This window comes from Corythoichthys intestinalis, chromosome 15 (genome assembly GCF_030265065.1).
Source record: "Corythoichthys intestinalis isolate RoL2023-P3 chromosome 15, ASM3026506v1, whole genome shotgun sequence".
Taxonomy (NCBI): domain Eukaryota; kingdom Metazoa; phylum Chordata; class Actinopteri; order Syngnathiformes; family Syngnathidae; genus Corythoichthys; species Corythoichthys intestinalis.
Window position 1 is genome coordinate 16,492,513 of NC_080409.1, and position 20,225 is coordinate 16,512,737.

The 20,225-nt window shown below is 39.1% G+C and overlaps 1 protein-coding gene across 3 annotated transcripts in view; it reads left to right on the forward strand.

Annotated features, from left to right (window-relative positions):
* The window catches only part of arhgef10 (Rho guanine nucleotide exchange factor (GEF) 10), a 94,124-nt gene that overhangs the window by 38,327 nt on the left and 35,572 nt on the right, over positions 1–20,225 (forward strand). For 2 of the 3 annotated variants that reach the window (XM_057859242.1, XM_057859244.1), the window contains exons 9-23: positions 1,066–1,182; positions 1,871–1,982; positions 2,272–2,384; positions 2,459–2,536; positions 2,615–2,794; positions 3,078–3,194; positions 3,342–3,434; positions 3,771–3,941; positions 8,564–8,709; positions 8,927–9,105; positions 13,735–13,850; positions 15,976–16,103; positions 16,554–16,654; positions 16,761–16,882; positions 17,627–17,713. In XM_057859242.1, the coding sequence (XP_057715225.1) occupies positions 1,066–1,182; positions 1,871–1,982; positions 2,272–2,384; positions 2,459–2,536; positions 2,615–2,794; positions 3,078–3,194; positions 3,342–3,434; positions 3,771–3,941; positions 8,564–8,709; positions 8,927–9,105; positions 13,735–13,850; positions 15,976–16,103; positions 16,554–16,654; positions 16,761–16,882; positions 17,627–17,713 (1,860 nt within the window). The remainder of the gene's footprint in view (positions 1–1,065; positions 1,183–1,870; positions 1,983–2,271; positions 2,385–2,458; positions 2,537–2,614; positions 2,795–3,077; positions 3,195–3,341; positions 3,435–3,770; positions 3,942–8,563; positions 8,710–8,926; positions 9,106–13,734; positions 13,851–15,975; positions 16,104–16,553; positions 16,655–16,760; positions 16,883–17,626; positions 17,714–20,225) is intronic. The other variant, XM_057859243.1, reaches the window with a different exon arrangement.

Sequence of the window (20,225 nt, forward strand, 5' to 3'; positions counted from 1 at the left end):
TCTTGCACTGCCAGATGTGTCCCCCTGCTGAAGAAAGTACACGTCCAGGCCCGTCTGCGGTTCGCTAGAGAGCATTTGGATGATCCAGAAGAGCACTGGGAGAATGTGTTATGGTCAGATGAAACCAAAATAGAACTTCTCGGTAGAAACACAGGTTCTCGTGTTTGGAGGAAAAAGAATACTGAATTGCACCATACCCACTGTGAAGCATGGGGGTGGAAACATCATGCTTTGGGGCTGTTTTTCTGCAAAGGGACCAGGACAACTGATCTGTGTAAAGGAAAAAATGAATGGGGCCATGTATCGAGAGATTTTGAGTGAAAATCTTCCATCAGCAAGGGCATTGAAGATGAGACGTGCGTTGGTCTTTCAGCATGATAATGATCCCAAACACACAGCCAGGGCAAAGCATTTCAAGGTCCTGGAGTGGCCTAGCCAGTCTCCAGATCTCAACCCCATAGAAAATCTGTGGAGGGAGTTGAAAGTCCGTGTTGCCCAACGACAGCCCCAAAACATCACTGCTTTAGAGGAGATCTGCATGGAGGAATGGGCCAAAATACCAGCAACAGTGTGTGAAAAACTTGTGAAGACTTACAGAAAACGTTTGGCCTCCATTATTGCCAACAAAGGGGAACATAACAAAGTATTGATTTGAACTTTTGGTATTGACCAAATACTTATTTTCCACCACGATTTGCAAATAAATTCTTTAAAAATCAAACAATGTGATTTCCTGTTTTTTTTCCACATTCTGTCTCTCATGGTTGAGGTTTACCCATGTTGACAATTACAGGCCCCTCTCATATTTTCAAGTGGGAGAACTTGCACAATTAGTGGTGGACTAAATACTTATTTGCCCCACTGTACTACTATACAGTCCAATGACAAAAAAATCAATGAGATCATGTGAGCTATTCAAAGACCAGAAAAACATTACTAAAATTAAAACAAACGTAAATTGATCAAATATTTCAAAATAAACCGCATACAGTGGGTTTGCTGTAGCTATCACTCTAAGCACACTTGCCAAGCGTAACCAATGATGCTTGCTTTGCTTTTGTTTAGCTCTCTCAAGATCTGAGCCGTTTGAAAGAACACTATGAGAAAAAGATGAAAGATCTAATGGCAAATACAGTGGGAACGGTAGAGCTGCAGCAGCTCAAACAGAAACACGAGCAGAAGGTAAACTAGCTGTGGCTCGGCTCCCCTGCCTGTGTTCGAATAGTTTAAACTTTTTTCTCACAGTTTAGCGGATTGAGCGTCTTTAACTGACACTTTGGTACCCTCATCCTACACTAATGTGAATGTTTTGTGGTGTTGGTGGTACTGGTGATGGGTTTGCCTCGGAGTGTGTTGCACTGGCCTATTTCATTGTTTTGAATCCCACGGAAGGGTCACAATGTTTACAGAATGAATTGTCGGCAAGTATATACGTATAGTACATGCAATTTTACAGTATACTGGGGCACCAGTTAAATAGCTGTTAGCATACCAAACCTTAAATCAGGAAATACAGCAGTCTGGTGAGTTTTGTATGTGACAATTGAACCTTGAGGAATGTAGGAAAAAAATCTATAGGATTTTGACCCCAAATAGGGAAAAAATGGAAACCATTTCTATCAGATAGGAGCTCTACACTCAGCTGATGTCCCAGTTACTGTGTCGTTCTTTGCGTTTTGCTCGCTGTCATCCTATACACATTACCATTTAGCATCCGTATTCTAACACTCATATTCTATGTGCTGCATTTTACTCAGTAGCAGTTTGGCTTCATGTGCTGAACCTTTAAAGGACATTCATCGGTTTGGAAAGAAAGTATGCTGCTGGGAGTTTATGGGGGGGAGACTGATCTGTGTTGATTATTTTTTAGATGCAAAAGTTGGTGAAAGCAGCTAAAGAAGGGACCAAAGATGGGCTTGAGAAAACCAAAGCTGCCGTTAAAAAGGGACGCTCTTTCATCAAAACTAAGTCTTTTTGTAGTGGTATGTATAATAAATGAATACATTTTAAAGTAATCATTTTATACAACATCAAATCAATACAAAGTTTTAAAACCATCTACCTTTTGTCTTCTGCATTTCTTAACTGTTACTTTTGTTGTTCATTTTGAGCTACCCATTTAAGTGGGCAAATCTAATTATTTTCCAGAGTATATGTAATTACAATTTGAAATATATTTAATAGTATTCTAACATCTGTTAATTTTGCCACTTTTTCTTTATTTTGTTGTCATAATTATTGATTTCTTTTCTCACCATAACTATATTTTAGAAAGGAAATCTGACTGTTTTGAAGATGAGGGGTCTGAGTTCTTCATTGAAGTGGATTGTTTCAATGTTGAGCCAATTTTGGGTCCACCTCCAGAGGGGCTTTCACAACAGCAAGTAAGCAAAATTTCATTCAACTGATGTTGTAAAATGACCAGTTTTAAAATGATGATAATTGCTCCCCCCTACAGCTGGTGAGGAGATGTATACTAGGCTCTATACTGGAAAGTGAGAAGAACTATCTTGATGCATTGAAGAGAATATTAGAGGTATAACAGTACAGAAGCAATGATTATCCTGTGTAGTGTTATGCAGTTTATTGAATTTCAAATTATTTTCTTCATCAGCAATATGAAAAGCCGCTGTCCCTGATTGAGCCAAAGTTACTGAGTGACAGGAAGCTAAAGATGACCTTCTATCGAGTGCGAGAGATCCTGCAGTGCCACTTCCTGTTCCAAATTGCTTTGGCGAGTCGAGTTGCAGAGTGGGACAGCATGGCGATGATCGGTGATGTTTTTGTAGCCTCGGTAAGCCTGGATTCAAGAAACACTAAATGAATCTCATTAACCGATATTCTATAACAGTAGTTTTTCATAGTACTGCTTATGCAATATACAGTTTTATCAGTTTGTTAGTCTGATTTGTTCACATTTCTTTGAAAACTGTCCTTCCTGAAGAGTACAGTATTCGACAGCTCATCCTCTCTGTCACAATAATACAGTATCTATCCAACAGAAAAGAGAGCCATTTTAGGAAACAATGAAAGAAGAAAGAAAAACTGCTTTGCTCATATGAGGTATTGCTTTGCAGTTCTCAAAGTCTATGGTGCTGGATGCCTACAGTGAGTATGTGAACAACTTCAGTACGGCAATGTCAGTGGTGAGAAAGACCTGTGCATCAAAACCTGGCTTCCTTGAATTTCTAAAGGTTAGATATGATAAGTCACTATGATTTTGATATCAGAAAGACTATTTGATTAAATGTGATAGCTAAATATTGTTAAATGTGTGTTTGCATTTTTAATACTGAACGCCTGTTACTTGGACATTTATTATTTGTGTTATGTGTTCTCAGCATCGTCAAGAGACGAACAGCGACAGGATGACTCTGTATGGCTTAATGATGAAACCAATCCAGAGGTTTCCACAGTTCATTCTTCTTCTCCAGGTTTGTATATTAAATGTAACTTCCTACAGCGCATTTATGTTATTGTATGTACATTCGCCACCTGATAGAGCGTTTTCCGCATTAATTTCAAACACTGTCACGTAAAGGATACCATTATTAACCCCCCCCCCCCCCCCCCAAAAAAAAATGTGGTTCATGTTTACTCTTTTGAAAATTGAGATAATGGCACAGTGCATGTTTACATACCACAAGGCCTTCAAGCTTCTGAAATCAGAACAGAAATAAAATGTGCTACGTAAAAAGTTTGACACACTTTACACACACTTCTGGACTCATTAACGGGAATTGTTTGTTTACGGCATGGCTCCTCACTAGGACATGCTAAAAAACACACCAGTGGGCCATGCAGACCGCCTTCCCCTGCAAATGGCCTTAACAGAACTTGAGACCTTGGCTGAGAAGCTCAATGAAAAGAAGAGGGAAGCTGACCAGCGCTGCGAGATTCGCCACATTGCAAAGGCTATGAATGAACGGTACCTGAACAAGGTTTGTATATGGTGTAGACATTTGTGCATGGTCTTCTATTTTTAGATGATTTACATCAGGTTTGTCACTGTATTTAAGATCTACTTTTCAAAGAGACAACTTCCCAGGATATAGTTTGATTGGGGGGGACTGTCTGACTTCGACAGCAGGGGGATGGGGGTTGACGGCGGCGATTAGCTACTAATGAAATGATCATGTCAAAATTATCTGGATTCTTACAATTTATGTTGATGTATGTTGCATAACTACACAACATAATTGAATACCGTAATTTTCAGACTATAAGCCGCTACTTTTTCCCCTCATTTTGAATCCTGTGGCCTATAGACCCCAATCACGTGACGTCACAACTCCGCCCCCTTGACTGGTGCCGCCATATTGTCCGTCAGCTCATCGTGTTTACATATTACCGCTATGTACATTCCTCCTATTACTGCGTGTTTTTCTGCTTGTCTAAGGAATCACCGCCTAGTAAACGAACCCAAAAACCTTCCTGACAATCGTTAACATTGATTAATCAAAATGGTGAAGGCATGTGTGGCGGTTGGTTGCAGTAACAGAGAAGATAAACAGTCATTTTAGTAGTTGCTGTGTGCCCATTGTTAAAAGGGCAAATCTCGAAAGCAGCACGTTTTTTTTATCTCGGTCCATGATGCGTTTGTGTCGACAGCCGTTAGACAGTGGCGAAAACATCAATATGATGCCAGCAGGATCGCAGACATCATCAGACGGAGACTACGAAGCTCGTCGCCACGGTCGCGCAGCAAGAAGGTGAGCGCAACAACAGGGGTTGTGCCAAAAAATAGCTGCCCTGCGTGAAATGTCCCCCCTGATGGGAGCGCCCACACGGAAACGACTTTTTTGTACCGTGAATAGGGATTATTTTACTCTGCTTGAACTAATAAATGTCATACCTGTGTGAGTGTCATTGGGATATGGTCGTGAAAACCTGTAGACTAATACATTTCTGTTCAAAGATGGTTATGTGGCCCAGTCCACGATTTGTTACTAAAATACAGTACTAATATTTTGTGTAATTTAATTATTTAAAACTTATCTTACAGTCGTAAATCCATTACTTTAATGCGTCCATGAAAACATTTGATGTTTTCACATCAATAAAGCGTTGTAAATAAGCGCTCCCGTCAGGGGCGACATTTCATGCGGAGCAGCAATTTTTCGGCACACACCGGCCCGTTGTCGATCAAGTTTCATTTTACAATCGTGACAACGGTGACGCTCAGCTGACCAAATGTCGGGCCGGTGCCGATTTTGGGTACCAGACTCCTCATCGTGACATAAACTGGGGTATGATTGGAAATTTTGTGGTCTCAGGACGAGCTCTGACGTACTGGACGGGACCGGACAGGAGGAAACATCGGTTTGGGCATCAAATATGGATCTGGCGACTGGATCGACCGAAGCTCTAGCTCAAATAACGGCTTTTTAACAAAGCTTTTTCAAATAACGGCTTTTATGCAACTCATTCAATGAGTTTACAGCGTCGAATCCACCTTTAGAAACTACGATCAATGACAATACGGACACACAATGACTGACAATATGGCGGCACAATACAGCGATCACGTGATTGTGTGACGTTGGTGATTGGGGTCTATAGTCCAGTGTGGCTTATTTGTTGATTTATTTGGGTTAATAGTAGGGATGTCCTGATGGAGGTTTTTGCACTTCCGATCCGATACTGATATTGTTTTGCACTTCCGATCCGATACCGATACTGGCCGATACCGATACCGGCCTATCTGAGGATGTGTTAAAATTATTTAGCCTCCTTACTTAGTTGTCAGACTCATGTTGAAAAGAGTTTTAGTACTCTTGATAACAACTAGCCAGCTGAATTAGGTGAGTTTGAATAACACACAACGGTTGGTAACAAGAAACTGACCTGTTTATTCAGTGACAAACACAAAACATTATAAATAACAGAAATGGCACAGTCAGTCAGTAAAACGTGCTAATAATATTGTAAACTGTCTTAAAAAAGCAAAACACACAACCAACCTCAGTGGAAAATCCCACAAACCCCCCCAAGCTATTAGATGCTTTTAATGTTTCATGCATTAGTTACAATAATTGTTTAAAAAGCCTCTCAGGTTTAAATAAACGACTATCTCAGTATCAAGTTAACATTTTAAAACAGTAAATAAAATACTCAAGTCCCCATTCTGTATCAGCAGCTTTAAACTACATTCAATTCTTTTAATTTTGCGAATCAACTGTTTAAGTTGTTAAAATTGCTCCCGTTATTCCATAATGTCCCTTCTGTCTACTTTCGACATGTGAAAGTTTTAAAACTGTTTTGAAGATAGATTCAAGTCAAGATTTTGCCGATTTAGGAGTATTTTAGATAATAAGTTAATTAGGTTCGCTTGGAAGGTTCACAACAGCCTACTAGGGAAGTCTCCTGCTTTAAGATGGCGGCCGTTTACTAACGCATCTAGTTTTCCATACTTCAATGTTGCTGATGCAGTTGAGTCTGTCGTTTTGCATCTAGTTCTATATACATATGATATCTATTATCTGCAGTTAATCTAGTTCTATATACATATGATATCTATTATCTACACCTAAATGATGTAGTTTGTAGCGGCTGTCAGCAGCAGTCAGGTATTCTTGTGTTTTTTATCCAGCGGCATGAGTTGAGCTAAAGCCGTGAGTTGAGCATTGGCATTACCCAGGTCTACGACAAGCATGATGTTTACTCTCGGGACGCAATGCGGTCTGTTTCTCATTGCGTCCCGAAGACCGCGCTGTGTATTAGTTCCGCTTTACTCGACATATTTCAATAATCGGAATTTGGATGTTTAGGAATCGTTCTCGAATCTTCCACGGCCGAATCAAGGATGTAATCACGGCTGGGCATGTTGTACCGTGGTTCTAAATGTTGGATGGTGCGTCTTTACTCACGAGAGATAATGGCTCGTCATCCAGAATGAATTCTTCGACTCTTGTTATTCCCTGGGCTTTGGAACTGTCAAGTGCCAGTTTGTCACGCATAGCAAAAGTTTCTGCCAGTGTTAGTTGCGTAGGACCTTTCTTTTTGTCTTCGGTTGTCTTAACAAACTCCTTATATTGCTTGTGGTGGTATTTCGCAAAATGCTTTATTAGGTTGGTTGAATTAAAACTTCTTACAGCTTTACCACCACACTTGACTTTATTGTGGCATATGTTGCGCTCTGCCTCTTCGTCTTTGTCGTCCTTTAAGGTGAAATGATCCCACACAGCTGACATTTTTACCGATAAAGTCTCTCGGTAAATTGGGAGAGTAGTGTGTTGAAGGTGTGCCGTAAAATGCGGACTGGATTTTAGAGAAACCGAAGCAAAAACTGGAATGAATTATGTAAATCGGTGCACTGGTATACCCGGACCGGACTTTTAAAAAAACTGGATCGGAAGTCTGGATCGAAATTTTTCCGTGTCGGCCGATCCGATACCGATGCGCATTTGTTTGCCCATATTGGCGTCCGATGCGATCCAAATATCGGATCGGGACATCTCTAGTTAATAGGTAACACTTTGACAGCGGTGTCATTAGACTGCCATAAGACCGACATGATTATGACACTATCATGGCCATTAATGAATGCTTAAGACAGATGTCATTGTCTTCCGGCAAATTTTGTCACTAAGTCCATTTATATCCAGCTCGGATGTTTTGCATCCATTCAAAAGTGAGATAATTTGCCGAATGACACTAGATGACATCTGACATAAGTATTCATTATTGCTAATGACAGTGTCATGTCATAATTATCACGGTCTTATGACGGTCTTATGACGCCGCTGTCAAAAAAAAAAAAATGTTACCGGTTAATATATTTTGGTGTAAATATCCCATAATACAGTGAGGACAGATGCATCTTTTTGTCCAGTGTAGGTCATCTGGTGCAGGTTATCTATGAACAAATGCAGTTTCCCTGTCAAATTTGGTGGGTGGCGGCTTATAGTCAGAGGCGCCTTATATTTCGAAAATTACGGTATGTACACTGCTATTGCTGTGTCTGCAGTGCAAAGACTTGTGGGTGAAGTGACAACACAACTGTAAATAGTTTTGTCCGTAAACAGGTGGGGTGTGTTTGGTTGAATAAAAGGTATGTAAAAAGTGAGACTCACTCCTATGCTTGCTTAAGTGATGCAAAGTCCCTCTGTTGCCTATCGCAAGCGCCACAGTTAGGTACAACTGTCAATTTGCCCCACTTTTTGCGCTTGGGTCCCCCACTCATCCAGAATCTTAACAACATCGCAAAGAAATTAACACTCCTATTGTAAGAAAACAACACAATTTAGTACTGTATTGAAAAAATATAAAACTTTCCAAAGTGTAACTTTAACTCAGAATCTGTGAGAATTATATAAATTTGTTCTGAGTTAAATTAACACTCATGATTTTTTTTTTTGTATAGATATTGAAATGTTAAACTTATTCTAGTTTTCTATGTTGGATAATGTTAAAGACTGCAAATAGTTTTCATTTTTAATTTTTTTTATTCAGTCCATTCCTAAGTGGAATGGTTACTAGCTTTTGGAATTTGACTTCTAGAGTATGTCTCAGACCAAACTGTCGGTATCACTAAGTCTTTCATCAACTTTCATCCCTTTAGCTTCTGAGTAACGGTAGTCGCTACCTGATCCGCTCAGATGACATGGTGGAGACGGTCTACAATGAGCGTGGTGAAGTCATCAAAACAAAGGAGCGACGTCTTTTCCTACTCAACGATGTTCTCATGTGTGCCACGCCCAATATTCGGTCAGTGGCTATAAACTACTGGTCAGCACTCACACTGTATTTATATTTTCTCCTGTCCAACAGTACCAATATATTGTGTTCCCTATGTAATTACATTTTCCTAAAAATAATCTTTCGAAATTGTTTTCCATTTATTTTGTACTGTGTTGGTTGTCATGCACAGATCAGTGCTTCATTATTATCATTATTATTATTTACCTTGATCTTTTCTCGTCAGGTGCCAGGACAGCAGTGGGAGTGGCGGTACCCCGCTTGACCAGCGGTTCCTTCTAAAATGGAGTGTGCCTTTGAGCCATGTAGAAGCACTGGAGTTCGGATCCAGTGAGGACATTCCCGACACCACTCGTTACCCTGCCTCTCATTCCGGGGAGAAAGTGGTCATCAACGCAAAACCAAGTATGCCTTTTTGAATCTTGATACCTACAGTATATTGGCCTTTTGTGTTGGCATATTCAGGGATATGAGTCAGCGACCTTTGGGTACTTAACTGCTTGTGATGGATTGCTTCCTACAGTGGCTAAACTAGCCTTTTTGTTTCCAGCCCCTTAAGCTTATGAGTTTTGTGTAAACACTTTTATCATCTCCCTCTATTGTTATTTGCTGTAAATTTACAGTACATTTGTTTTCAAAACTTACCCACAGTTTGTCCTGCCAAGTGAGTACATACCTTCTCCTTCAAATCCTCAATATTGTTAAATGTCTAGTTTAATTATTTCAGTTGTCCTTTCAGCACAATTCTGTCACAGACGGTGGCTCAGCCACTTTAAAGGTTAACAAAACCAAAGATGTCAAAACTGTTATATTTTAAATGTGTATAGTGTCTTTGATAGTAACTGTTCACTAAAATCAATGAAATTGTAATTTTAAAAAAAACACACACACACACAGGAAAGAAAAGGTTTAAAACATTGCATGTACTTGCTTAGCGGGTTTTTTTTCACCATCACGAGACTAGAATGTGGCATATGGACCTATGATTTACCGTAGTATGAAGTTAATGGTAAATGGTGTTATACTTATATAGCGCTTTTCCACCTTTCAAGGCGCTCAAAGCGCTTTACACTATCTCGCCATCTACCTACTGGTGACGCAGCACCAGGAGCAACGTTAATGTATAACACTTTTATAATTTGCTATGGTTATGCCAATTGTCGGTGAATGTTTACCATTTCAGGAATGGTGTATATTGGATGGGGTGAGGTGAGGGACGGAGGTAGTACACCTTTAGAGACTCAGATTGGTTTAGTAAAAGACACCGTCATACTCTAAAATTCTTTTCAGGAAATTTTTTCTGTTAACCAGGGGTGAAAGTGGCTAGAATTTCTTGCCGGAATGCCCCGATGTGAAGGTTGCCACGGAGCCAGAAAGTTTATTTATTTACTAATTTTTTTCTTTCATTTTTGTGGTTGGGGGGGGTCAAGCCTCTTAAATTACTGAAATGGAAAGAAAATGGTTTTAGCACAGTTATTTCTATAAGACATACAAAAACTGATTTTCATTCAAAATTGTTTTTGTTTTTTTTCAATTGTTTTTTTTTTCAGTGATTTGCAAAATAAAAGTTAACAAAAACAGCAATAACCCCAACGTCCATCTCCTAATTTTTATTTTCCCTCATTTCCTCACATACTATATGTCAAATCTTAATTTTAACTACTTAAGAACATAGGATGTATATTAAAATTGAAGTTAATGTAAACATTTACTTTTTGTTTATTTTTTTTAATAACAAAGATATAAGTAACATACATTCAGAAAAATAAGTACAAATGCAGAGTGAAATGGAACATATTTTGAAGATCGCGCAAACATTGACTTTTTTAAATCATAAGGAAATGAATAAGTAGCCTAACATAAATGAACAAAGGAAATGAATAAGTAGCCTAACATAAATGAACAAATTTAAGTCCAAAATGCACATTGACAGCTAAGATGTTCTGAACCTCCCTATCAGAATAAAATAAAACTAAATATGATGAATGAGCCTCCTCAACTCTTTCGTGCTCTTAAAGATTTGATCCATTTTATGTTGCATTGCCCTTGTTTGTCGCATCAATTCAACAACCTTTTTCTTGCTATTCCAGAAATTATGCACATTTGAACCAATCAGAGCTAACTATCTCTGCTGATCACATGTCAGTATGACAGCCAATCGAACGGATAAATGAGTTCAGGCGTTTTGCTTTGCTGCGTGTATTCGCACATTGACATGACTCATCATCGTCAGACTCTGATAACTGCAGCAGCTGGGGAAACCTCCATGCCGTCCGTGAAATAAAATAAATACTAAATATTGGTGGAAACGGATTACGCCACACAAGTAATTTATTATGCTTGTTGTTAACACTTGTGTATGTAAATCTGATGTTGGTAGATTGTTTTCTTCTTGGAGAAGAAATGCATGTTTGGCAGCTTAGCATTTAAAAAAAAAAAAAAAAATTAACATAGTGTTTTGACAGTTGCCATTATATTTTCGGAATCAAAGAATATACCGGAACAGCATTCCGGCCCTGAATCTTATACCGGAACTGCGTTCTGGCCCTGAATGTTATACTGGATCTGCGTTCCTGACCGTTCTGGCCCACTTTCACCCCTGCTGTTAACTTATATATTTGGGATACTGGACTGTTGCTGGGCTGAAAATATGGCAATGACACACATGTTTGCATTTATTGTACAGTAGTTTTTATTGTATTTTATTGCTCCACCATTACACCATGCAAACAAATCTAGTGTCTGCAGTAGTTGTTTTATCTTACTATACTCTATGTTAAGTGACCAGACACAGATTTGTCACTGAGCTAAATAATCTGTCCTGCCAGTGGAGGGGCTTGGTGAACAGATGGCAGAGACAGACCTCCATAACATCTGGTTTGGCTGATCGGTATTCACAGTGTGCTGACAGAATGTCAGCTTTCTCTTACCTTGATGCGATTTAAGTAGGCATGCACTTAAAAGTCTGGAGAAATCTTTTTTGATTCTCATTGTTTTGCTGTTTGACAGCATAGATTCCCTCCACCCAGTTGCATTGTAAGGTGTCATACTCAAATTACACAACATGTAACACACAGTGAAGAAGGACATGCATACTAGAGATGTGGTCTGATCACGTCATTTTCAAAGTATCGGAATCGGCAAAAAAATATCGGCCATGCCTTTTTTTAATATATATATATATATATATTAATTAAATCGTTTTCTACTTGTATTTAACGTTACAGACAAAATATGTTACACTCATCCAGAGTCTTTAGTTTAGGCTTAACGTAGAGTTACCAAAAATATCCCGATGACGGCGGCAGTTAATTAACTGATAATAAATGTGTCACATTAAAATATTTAAAGCTATTAAAATTTGCGCTGCACGACCCTTTCACTCATTGTCGCCCACAATCTGTTGTGACGCCATCTCACCCACATAGAGAGAGATAAAATGCAATGCTAAATGAGCAGAGTGAATTTTGGAAGTCTTTGAAATTGGTCCTCATTTGACTAAACCATAGCAAAATCTATCCCTATGATTTAAGTTGTCATGGGAAGCATTTAGGGAAGCAAGTTGGCATTAGATTTTTGTCTTTATACCTTAATTTATTTCCCAAAGCAGAGATGATATATCCATTGTTAGCACGACTCACAGTCATGGTTTTACTTCCCATCATGGTTCCACTTTCCCATCATGCCTTGGGGCATGCTGCATTATCATTTACTGAAAGCTCAACAAAAACAGTAGATGGCAGTATTTAGTCACAATACACAAAGTCCCAAGCCTTTCTATCCGTGGATCCCTCTCACAGAAAGAATGTTAATAATGTAAATGCCATCTTGAGGATTTATTGTCATAATAAACAAATACAGTACATATGTACTGTATGTTGAATGTATATATTCGTCCGAGTTTTCTTAATGCATTGCCAAAATGTATATGATCGGGAAAAATTATCGGGAATGATTGGAATTGAATCGGGAGCCAAAAAAAGCAATCGGATCGGGAAATATCGGGATCGGCAGATACTCAAACTAAAATGATCGGGATCGGATCGGGAGCAAAAAAAATGATCGGAACAACCCTAATGCATACATTTTCATAGTGATTTAATTTCTAATTCAGTCATACTCAGTCATTCCCTAACCAGTTTATTTATTCAAATATGTATCATCCACTCCCTGTCCGAAATTTTGAATACATTGACTTCTGTGTTGAAGCGCTTAATGTGAAAACAGTTACAAGAGTAGTAAATAGGGGTTGGCGGCAGTGACTAGCTACTAATGAAATGCATTTTTTTCCCCCTCTTTGCATGCTTCATAGTTACCAGATGAGTACACAAACATGCTGTTTGAATAGTGTGCCCACCAATTTCTGTTTTTGAACCCATATGTGTTCAATGTCATGTGAAAGTCAAAGCACGGACTAGCTGCTGGTCAGTCACAGGGAATAAACATTATAAACAACAGGTGGATGACGTCAGTGGAGTCACGATTTCATCTGATTTAGTATGCAGCCCATTGAGGGGGAATTATTCAGAACGAGGAAAACGCGACAAAGAGAGCCGCAAAATGTCATTGTTTCATTCTCTCTACTCCAATATTTTTACCTAATCTTTTTATCGAAGTATTTTTCCCTAATAGCTACAGTAAATAAATGGCTGAAAACCAATCAAGAACTTGCTTCAATTGTGCTTCAATTGGAATTTAGGCTTTTCTGTATTAGCACTGCTTGGATAAAAAAAAGCCTTTTGACACCACCTGTTACGGTCACTGCTTGCACCCCAACCCATTGTTTGACAAGTTGAAAAAGGCAGTGCTTGAAGCCATCAACATGAAAGTGTAAAAATATTCATCTGGCCTCTGATCCATGGCCAAGTTTGCAGAGCTGTCGGCGATCACTTTCGGAAAAACGCCTAACACCCTCTGTTGATCACATCTGAGTCTGACTCATCTCTCTGTGCTTCCTTTGTGCCCTCGTTTACATTATTTGTATGTGTCTATCCAGTCTCTCAGTTTAGCATTTGTTTTTTTGTCTGTGTGTAGACAAACTCTACATGGGCCCAGGTCAACTGTACCAGGATCTCCAGAACCTAATCCACGACCTCAGCCTGGTAAACCAGATCTCTGGCATGATTTGCAGCCTCAAAGGCAACTACCAGGTAACTGTGCCACAACAGACAAGCGCTGTCTTTACAGTTTCAGGAACTAGACAAATTTTGCAAATGTTTCAACTGTCATTTTTACCAGAGCGTTGCAAAAGAATCTGAAAAACAGATTTTAAAAGAACAGTATCCAGTGCATCTCCAACCAGCACACAGGCTCGGGAATTAGCCACGTTTCAAGAGAATTTCAGTCCAAACTTTTCGTCTGCATTGAGCAGTTTTTTTTTGTTTTGTTTTTTATTGCCGTACTTGGCAGAGTGAGGTAGATATTTGAACAAGTCTTAAGGACATGTCCCAGGTGTGTTGGTAAGTAGGACATACTGATTAAAATAGGTAATAAGGCTGTGTTTCGCAACAAAATTTAATATCTTGGATGACACACATTCTAACTATAGTTTAACAAATTCCTCCATGGATTAAAACAGTGCTTCTCAATTATTTTCTGTTACGCCCCCCCAAGGAAGACGTAAATGTTTCGCGCCCCCCCCCCCCCCCACACTCTCTGCCGCCACTGTAAATAGTATCATTCGTCTATATTACTATTATAAGTACGCCTCAGCCTAACATTGTGTCCTTTTTTTCTATTAAAGAAAAAAAGTAACATAGATCAACTTATAATAAAGTATAACTTTTTTAACATTGTGTTGCTTGTAACAGAAAAGACTTAACGCGCATCAATTTGCCTGAAGTTAAAAAAAAAAAAAAGTCACATCCAAACTGTAAAAATACACTCAAGGTACATTTTTGACCATTTGATACTGAAAAATAAAATGAAATAAAATCAGTAAATAATAACAAATTCAAATTGATTAGAAACATTTACTCTTCAGGACAACATGCCAAAAAATTTGACCGAAAAAAAAACAAAACTGAATAGAAGGGGGGGGGGGGGTCTTTGGACAGAAGGAAAGTTTTTATTTTCGCTGATTCACCACAGTGCTCACTGGTTTACTGATATAACACTGACAAAGCGGGACGATTGTGACAATTGGCAATATTCGGCACATTTTCGCTGAAAAACAATCAAGCGGCTTATCAATGAGATTGAGGTCTAATGTCTTTAAGTGGCGTCTTAACTGATTTGGCTTCTCCGCTATAATCATTTTTAGACTCAGTAAACAGTGGTCTTTCCTCATTTCCCACTATATTAAAAGTCAAAGGCAAACGGCCCGAAAAAAGCGCATTCTCGGCGGCCGAGGGAGAACCATAGGTGAGGGCGCTGGTCGTGACGATCCCAAGCCGAAAACGGCACTTCTCGGCCGGACACGTGAGAACCGAAGAAGACAGTGGGTCGCTGCGTGAGTCCAGCTCTGCATAAGCCTCTTCCGTGTGCTCTTGCTTACTTCAAAAATACTGCACGCACTTTGAAAATGAGAGCGCCACTGCCACCCACGGAGTGGATGTGCAAGTACACTTTATTCTAGTACGGCAAAAAAAAAAAAAAAAAAAGCATGTTCCCCGAGGTCACTCGCGCCCCCCTTGGCATCGCTCTGCGCAGGGCGCGCCCCACCATTTGAGAAGTACTGGATTAAAAGATCGTGGCATTGATGTTATCAAATGAGACTTAAGAAACTAGAGCAATATTTAATTTAGACAAATGCGCATTAAACTCTGTTTAACCTCTTTCGTATGAGGAATCGTAATATTTCAAGAAGGAAACCACATAATGCATAATGCATTTGTGTAGTGAGTGTGGAAATTTGGAATGATCAATTTGTACAATTACTACATGTTACTGTATTTTTTTAACGAGGCTAAAGGGCAAGATGGATGAATGAATAATTTAACTTGTTTATATAATAAATTTATAATGAATTGCCCTTCTTTAACTTCAACTGAGATTACATGTGTGGGTTTCCTCGGTGTGCAGGATATAGAAAGGACTGCATGAGAATCACTTCTTTGTTTATGATGCTTTTTTTGTGTGTTTGTCAGCACTCGGCGGCATTGTGGTCAACATTTTTAAGCGATTTTTGATTTATGTTCTCCACAAACGATTGAAGTACCCCGTTTCCCTGCATTAAATTCTAATGTAATAATTTGGTAGAGAACATGGAAAATATTTAACTATTTTCCCCAAAATTTTATAACTCTTTTTCTGCTATCCACTATTCCTGTCTAGAATGTGAACCCCACGGTGGCCCAGGATTGGGTATCAGGTCTCCAGAGGTTGATTCTGAAGAAGGAAGAGGAGATTAGGGCAGCTGACCGCTGTAGGATCCAACTTCAGCTGCCTGGCAAACAGGACAAGTCTGTTTTTTTTTTTTTTTTTTTTTTTTTTTTTGGCATTCACATAATGCAACTACATCCCTCCGTTGGTTGTTCCTTCACACACATAGGCAGCAATGCATGCACATTTTCAGTGGCTGTTTACCCCTTTCACTGTTTCGATTCTAAAGGCATCGTCATAGTTTTAGGAGGGAGCATTCGCGCACACTCACATGAACACATAAACATGTTCCTTTACCAGCCCTAATTGGCCGTATGAATCACAGTGGAGGGAGTGTCCTTTTTTTTTTTTTCTTTCATTTTTTAATTTTATCTAGTGCTCCAGCTGTTTCCCAACATTAACACACATGTCACATTTAGATACACACAAATAAAGTCTGAATGTTCTCACTGTTTATTTGACAGTACACAATAATCCTCAATGTGCTAAAATAATCCTATAATATTTTTTTGTCCTTTTTTTGTTGGCAGGTCTGGCAAAGCCACATACTTTAGTGCGGTGTTCAATACCCTCAGCCCTGCCATTAAACAGTCATGGATCAGTAACTTGCAGATGGCTAAGCTGGCTCTAGGTACTGTCCACTTTCTAGGATGTAAAATAACCTACATAATTATTATCACATGTGCGAGAGCATGTACAGGACTTGAGCATCCCGTGCGTGTGTTTTTTTTCCCCAGAGGAAGACAACCTTCAGGGCTGGTTCTTTGCAGAAGATGATGGAAATCAACTCAAAAAGCAGAAACACCCTCTCTTGCTCAAGCAAATGCCTGTGGTCATGTCTAAACTGCAAGAGTTTAAGGTGAGACCTTTTCTGCAGCTTTGCAAAAGTACTTAAATTTATGATGATAGATAAATAAAAGAGTATCTAGTAAAGATGTCAGTCTAAAAAAAAAAAGTGTGTCCTTTAAGTGCTTTTTGCTTCCATCTTTGTGCCTTGGCTTTTTTAATCTGCGTTGCACACGCGGTAGTGTTCCAATAATAGCTGATGACTTGTGGCCAAAAAGTAAAGTGTCTTATAAAATTTAAAATGTCCCATTGGTCTTGTTGTCAAAATACAAACCTTTTCAACTAGATACTCAAAAGGATACGTCATAACATTTTAAAAACTACATAAATAAAATAAAAATCCATAAAATGTTTCTTTTTAATTATTATTATTATTAACTAAGAAAATGCAAAAATATCCTCCATTGCCTTTTTTATCAAGACTACTGCGCAATCATATTCCTCCCATGACAACGAATTTTTGGTGGCCTGTGGTAGTGAATACACAAATAAAACAAATTTTACTAATTACAACAATATTAAGTGGTACTACACACTCAAATGTTAGCCGGATGAATAATTGACAAAACAGTTCAGATGGGCTGAGTATTGATACTTTTGCAATCAAATACCACATCCGGATATTACATTTCAGTGTGCGTTATTGACAGAAATGATTCCATTTTGGCAAGGGCTAAACTCTACTGAGTGCTCTATGTACTGTATGTTTTGTATTTTTCATCGATTACCCTGTAACTGTAATCCATGTCTGTGCCAGGTGGAGTGTGCAGTCCACAACCCAGAGCCCTACATCAACACTGAGAGCACAGCAGACACTCCTGTTGTTGGCCACGGTTGTGTCTGGGTAAGAGGCCTTCCTACCATCTATTAGATAACTGTTACTGTGCTAATTCCTTCTTAAGCACTTAACAAGAACTACATTAATTATTAACTAAAGAGTTGTTGATTTATGTTGAATGCATTCAGGAGCTCTTTCTCACTAAGGTTGCTTCGCATCTGGAGTCTCGCTTTTCTTTTCATACAGCAGCTGACTACGTTTCAATAAAATACACATGCCAGGGAAACAGACACTGCAGTCTTTCATAGTCAAGATGTTTCCCTTTCTCTGTCATTGGTATGTGTTATTCCAGATCATAGGTATTTGTTATGAGGTTATTCGGTATGCTTCAAATGTGAGACTTTGAAGGTTCTGAAAGTCTCTTCTTAGGGCTCTATTTTCAAATAAGACGCAGCTGCGCCCAAATACAAAAACCATTGCACTCGAGTTCCATGCAGGCAAGGGATGGACACAAGAATTTTCAGGAGTGATGATTTATATAATGCATTATGGGCAGTGGACATACTTAAATCCCAAAAGGGTATCATTAGATAATTTTACATGTTGCTCCTGATGCTGTGTCATTAGTAGGGAATTGGGGAGACAGCGTCAAAGCACTTTTAGTACCTTGAAGGTGGATACGGACTTTTACGGACTATAAAAATAAAAGCCCATTTACCATTTAAATTGTTGCTACACAGGCAAAGCACAGCGACGATGCTCCAATCATACTGTGATTGCATCATACTTTTCCACACAGAGACATTGTGATCCAATATACAGTGGTACCTCTACATATGAATTTAATTCGTTCCAGGACCTGGTTTGTAGGTCGAAATGGTCATATGTCGAGCGGGATTTTCCCATAAGAATACATTCTAATTCAGTTCATTTGTTCCACAGCCCCAAAACCTATGTTAAATCCTTAATACAGTGTATCACAAAAGTGAGTACACCCCTCGCATTTCTGCAGATATTGAAGTATATCTTTTCATGGAACAACACTGACAAAATGACACTTTGACACAATGAAAAGTAGTCGGTGTGCCCTTTTATAATAGTTAATTTATTTCCCCTTAAAATAACTCAAAATATAGCCATTAATATCTACACCCCTGGCAATAAAAGTGAGTACACCGCATGGGAACTACATACATCCCTAAATGTCCAAATTGAGTACTGCTTGTCATTTTCCCTCCAAAATATCATGTGACTCATTACAGGAGTGCTGTCAGCATTGCTGCAGAGATTGAAGAGGTGGGGGAGTCATTCCCACCACCATGCTTGACTGTAGGCATGACACACTTATCTTTGTACTCCTCACCTGGTCGCCGCCACACATGCTTGAGATCATCGGAACCAAACAAATGAATCTTCGTCTCATCAGACCATAGGACATTGGTTCCAATAATCCATGTGCTTTGTTGACATGTCTTCAGCAAACTGTTTGCGAGCTTTCTTGTGTATCGTCTTCAGAAGAGGCTTCCTCCTGGGGTGGCAGCCATGCACACCAATTTGATGTAGAATACGGCGTATGGTCTGAGCACTAACAGGCTGACCCCCCACCTTTTCAATCTCTGCAACAATGCTGACGGCACTCCTGTAACATGTCACATGACCTTTTAGAGGGAAAATGACAAGCAGTACTCAATTTGGACATTTAGGGATGTACATAGTTCCCATGTGGTGTACTCACTTTTGTTGCCAGGGGTTTAGATATTAATGGCCTTATTTTGAGTTATTTTGAGAGGAAAATATATCAACTCTATTATATAAGCTGCACACAGACTACTTTTCATTGTGTGAAAGTGTCATTTTGTCAGTGTTGTCCCATGAAAAGATATACTTGAATAACTGCAGAAATGCGAAGGGTGTACTCACTTTTGTGATACACTGTAAATACTGCAGGTACAATTACAAATAGCAATTACACATAGCAAAACAAATAAGTTATGAACAAAAATCGTAATAATAATAATAATGTAACAAATTGAGTTCTAATGTGGCGGTTGTGTTTTTGCATGCTGTTCCTAAACGCACCCTGTGACTGACGAGAAAGTAAGAGAGGTGAGAAGAGTGGGAAGTTTTTACTTTCTCTTTTCATGTTCTGTTGTTGTTGGGGTCTGCTACGGTGGACAGTAGCTATGTTGTGTTGAACAAGTTCGGAAATAAATTATTAAAAACCTGACGAAGCTGGCGACTTTCTTGCTGATGTTACAACAATTAAAATTGTCACCTTAACTTATAGAAAACCGTCAAACCGAGGTTGGAGGAGAGGACAGTCGAGATCTTAGACATATTCCGGCCGTATTGTCGAGCCAGTTCACTGACGTACACACCCGCTCATATTTTTCTATCATTTCCATCTTAATTTCAATGGTAACTCTTTCCTTTTTCTTACCACCTGCACTAACCGTCTTGGGAAAAATGTTGATTTCTCTCACAAGAAAATCTGCCGTGCTGCCATCTTGCGGAAAAACAATGAAATTGCAACGCTAGTGTAAATCGTCGTATTTCGAGCATATCGTCATATGTTGAG